The sequence below is a fragment of the Cetorhinus maximus genome, unplaced genomic scaffold (assembly GCF_964194155.1).
Source record: "Cetorhinus maximus unplaced genomic scaffold, sCetMax3.hap1.1 HAP1_SCAFFOLD_2105, whole genome shotgun sequence".
NCBI lineage: Eukaryota > Metazoa > Chordata > Chondrichthyes > Lamniformes > Cetorhinidae > Cetorhinus > Cetorhinus maximus.
Genome location: NW_027598044.1, coordinates 25001 through 27500, shown reverse-complemented (window position 1 = coordinate 27500; position 2500 = coordinate 25001). Strand labels below are relative to the sequence as shown.

General features: G+C 52.1%; 1 protein-coding gene across 1 annotated transcript in view; it reads left to right on the top strand.

Annotated features, from left to right (window-relative positions):
- Positions 1 to 2500, top strand: part of LOC144676988 (guanylate-binding protein 1-like) — a 27786-nt gene that overhangs the window by 8601 nt on the left and 16685 nt on the right. The window contains exon 5 of the mRNA XM_078537254.1: positions 1 to 26. This exon is cut by the window's left edge and continues 84 nt beyond it. Within this exon, the coding sequence (XP_078393380.1) occupies positions 1 to 26 (26 nt within the window). The remainder of the gene's footprint in view (positions 27 to 2500) is intronic.

Sequence of the window (2500 nt, the reverse complement as noted above, 5' to 3'; positions counted from 1 at the left end):
AACCAACACGCCATGAATGACCTCCAGTATCCTTAACCGGGCTCCCCTTCTGCATGGGCTTCCATGCACAGGACCAATGGAGATCTAGCGACCGGCGTCTGGCTCCATTACAAGTTATAGCCATCCGGGAGAGGACATGGAGACCACTGGAGAGTCAACGTACCTGGTGTCTCTCAGTCCCCTCTCTCTCTCAGGGAGATATCTGTACACTGACTGGTGTCTCTCAGTCCCCTCTCTCTCTCAGGGAGATATCTGTACACTGACTGGTGTCTCTCAGTCCCCTCTCTCTCTCTCAGGGAGATATCTGTACACTGACTGGTGTCTCTCAGTCCCCTCTCTCTCTCTCAGGGAGATATCTGTACACTGACTGGTGTCTCTCAGTCCCCTCTCTCTCAGGGAGATATCTGTACACTGACTGGTGTCTCTCAGTCCCCTCTCTCTCAGGGAGATATCTGTACACTGACTGGTGTCTCTCAGTCCCCTCTCTCTCAGTGAGATATCTGTACACTGACCTGGTGTCTCTCAGTCCCCTCTCTCTCTCAGGGAGATATCTGTACACTGACTGGTGTCTCTCAGTCCCCCTCTCTCTCTCAGGGAGATATCTGTACACTGACTGGTGTCTCTCAGTCCCCTCTCTCTCTCAGGGAGATATCTGTACACTGACTGGTGTCTCTCAGTCCCCTCTCTCTCTCTCAGGGAGATATCTGTACACTGATTGGTGTCTCTCAGTCCCCTCTCTCTCTCTCAGGGAGATATCTGTACACTGACTGGTGTCTCTCAGTCCCCTCTCTCTCAGGGAGATATCTGTACACTGACTGGTGTCTCTCAGTCCCCTCTCTCTCAGGGAGATATCTGTACACTGGCTGGTGTATCTCAGTCCCCTCTCTCTCTCAGGGAGATATCTGTACACTGACTGGTGTCTCTCAGTCCCCTCTCTCTCTCTCAGGGAGATATCTGTACACTGACTGGTGTCTCTCAGTCCCCTCTCTCTCTCAGGGAGATATCTGTACACTGACTGGTGTCTCTCAGTCCCCTCTCTCTCTCTCAGGGAGATATCTGTACACTGACTGGTGTCTCTCAGTCCCCTCTCTCTCTCTCAGGGAGATATCTGTACACTGACTGGTGTCTCTCAGTCCCCTCTCTCTCAGGGAGATATCTGTACACTGACTGGTGTCTCTCAGTCCCCTCTCTCTCAGGGAGATATCTGTACACTGACTGGTGTCTCTCAGTCCCCTCTCTCTCAGTGAGATATCTGTACACTGACCTGGTGTCTCTCAGTCCCCTCTCTCTCTCAGGGAGATATCTGTACACTGACTGGTGTCTCTCAGTCCCCCTCTCTCTCTCAGGGAGATATCTGTACACTGACTGGTGTCTCTCAGTCCCCTCTCTCTCTCAGGGAGATATCTGTACACTGACTGGTGTCTCTCAGTCCCCTCTCTCTCTCTCAGGGAGATATCTGTACACTGATTGGTGTCTCTCAGTCCCCTCTCTCTCTCTCAGGGAGATATCTGTACACTGACTGGTGTCTCTCAGTCCCCTCTCTCTCAGGGAGATATCTGTACACTGACTGGTGTCTCTCAGTCCCCTCTCTCTCAGGGAGATATCTGTACACTGGCTGGTGTATCTCAGTCCCCTCTCTCTCAGTGAGATATCTGTACACTGACCTGGTGTCTCTCAGTCCCCTCTCTCTCTCAGGGAGATATCTGTACACTGACTGGTGTCTCTCAGTCCCCTCTCTCTCTCAGGGAGATATCTGTACACTGACTGGTGTCTCTCAGTCCCCTCTCTCTCTCGGGGAGATATCTGTACACTGACTGGTGTCTCTCAGTCCCCTCTCTCTCTCAGGGAGATATCTGTACACTGACTGGTGTCTCTCAGTCCCCTCTCTCTCAGGGAGATATCTGTACACTGACTGGTGTCTCTCAGTCCCCTCTCTCTCTCAGGGAGATATCTGTACACTGACTGGTGTCTCTCTGTCCCTCTCTCTCTCAGGGAGATATCTGTACACTGACTGGTGTCTCTCAGTCCCCTCTCTCAGGGAGATATCTGTACACTGACTGGTGTCTCTCAGTCCCCTCTCTCACAGGGAGATATCTGTACACTGACTGGTGTCTCTCAGTCCCCTCTCTCTCTCAGGGAGATATCTGTACACTGACTGGTGTCTCTCAGTCCCCTCTCTCACAGGGACATATCTGTACACTGACTGGTGTCTCTCCATCCCCTCTCTCTCTCAGGGAGATATCTGTACACTGACTGGTGTCTCTCAGTCCCCTCTCTCTCTCAGGGAGATATCTGTACACTGACTGGTGTCTCTCAGTCCCCTCTCTCTCTCTCAGGGAGATATCTGTACACTGACTGGTGTCTCTCAGTCCCTCTCTCTCTCTCAGGGAGATATCTGTACACTGACTGGTGTCTCTCAGTCCCCTCTCTCTCTCAGGGAGATATCTGTCCACTGACTGGTGTCTCTCAGTCCACTCTCTCTCTCTCAGGGAGATATCTG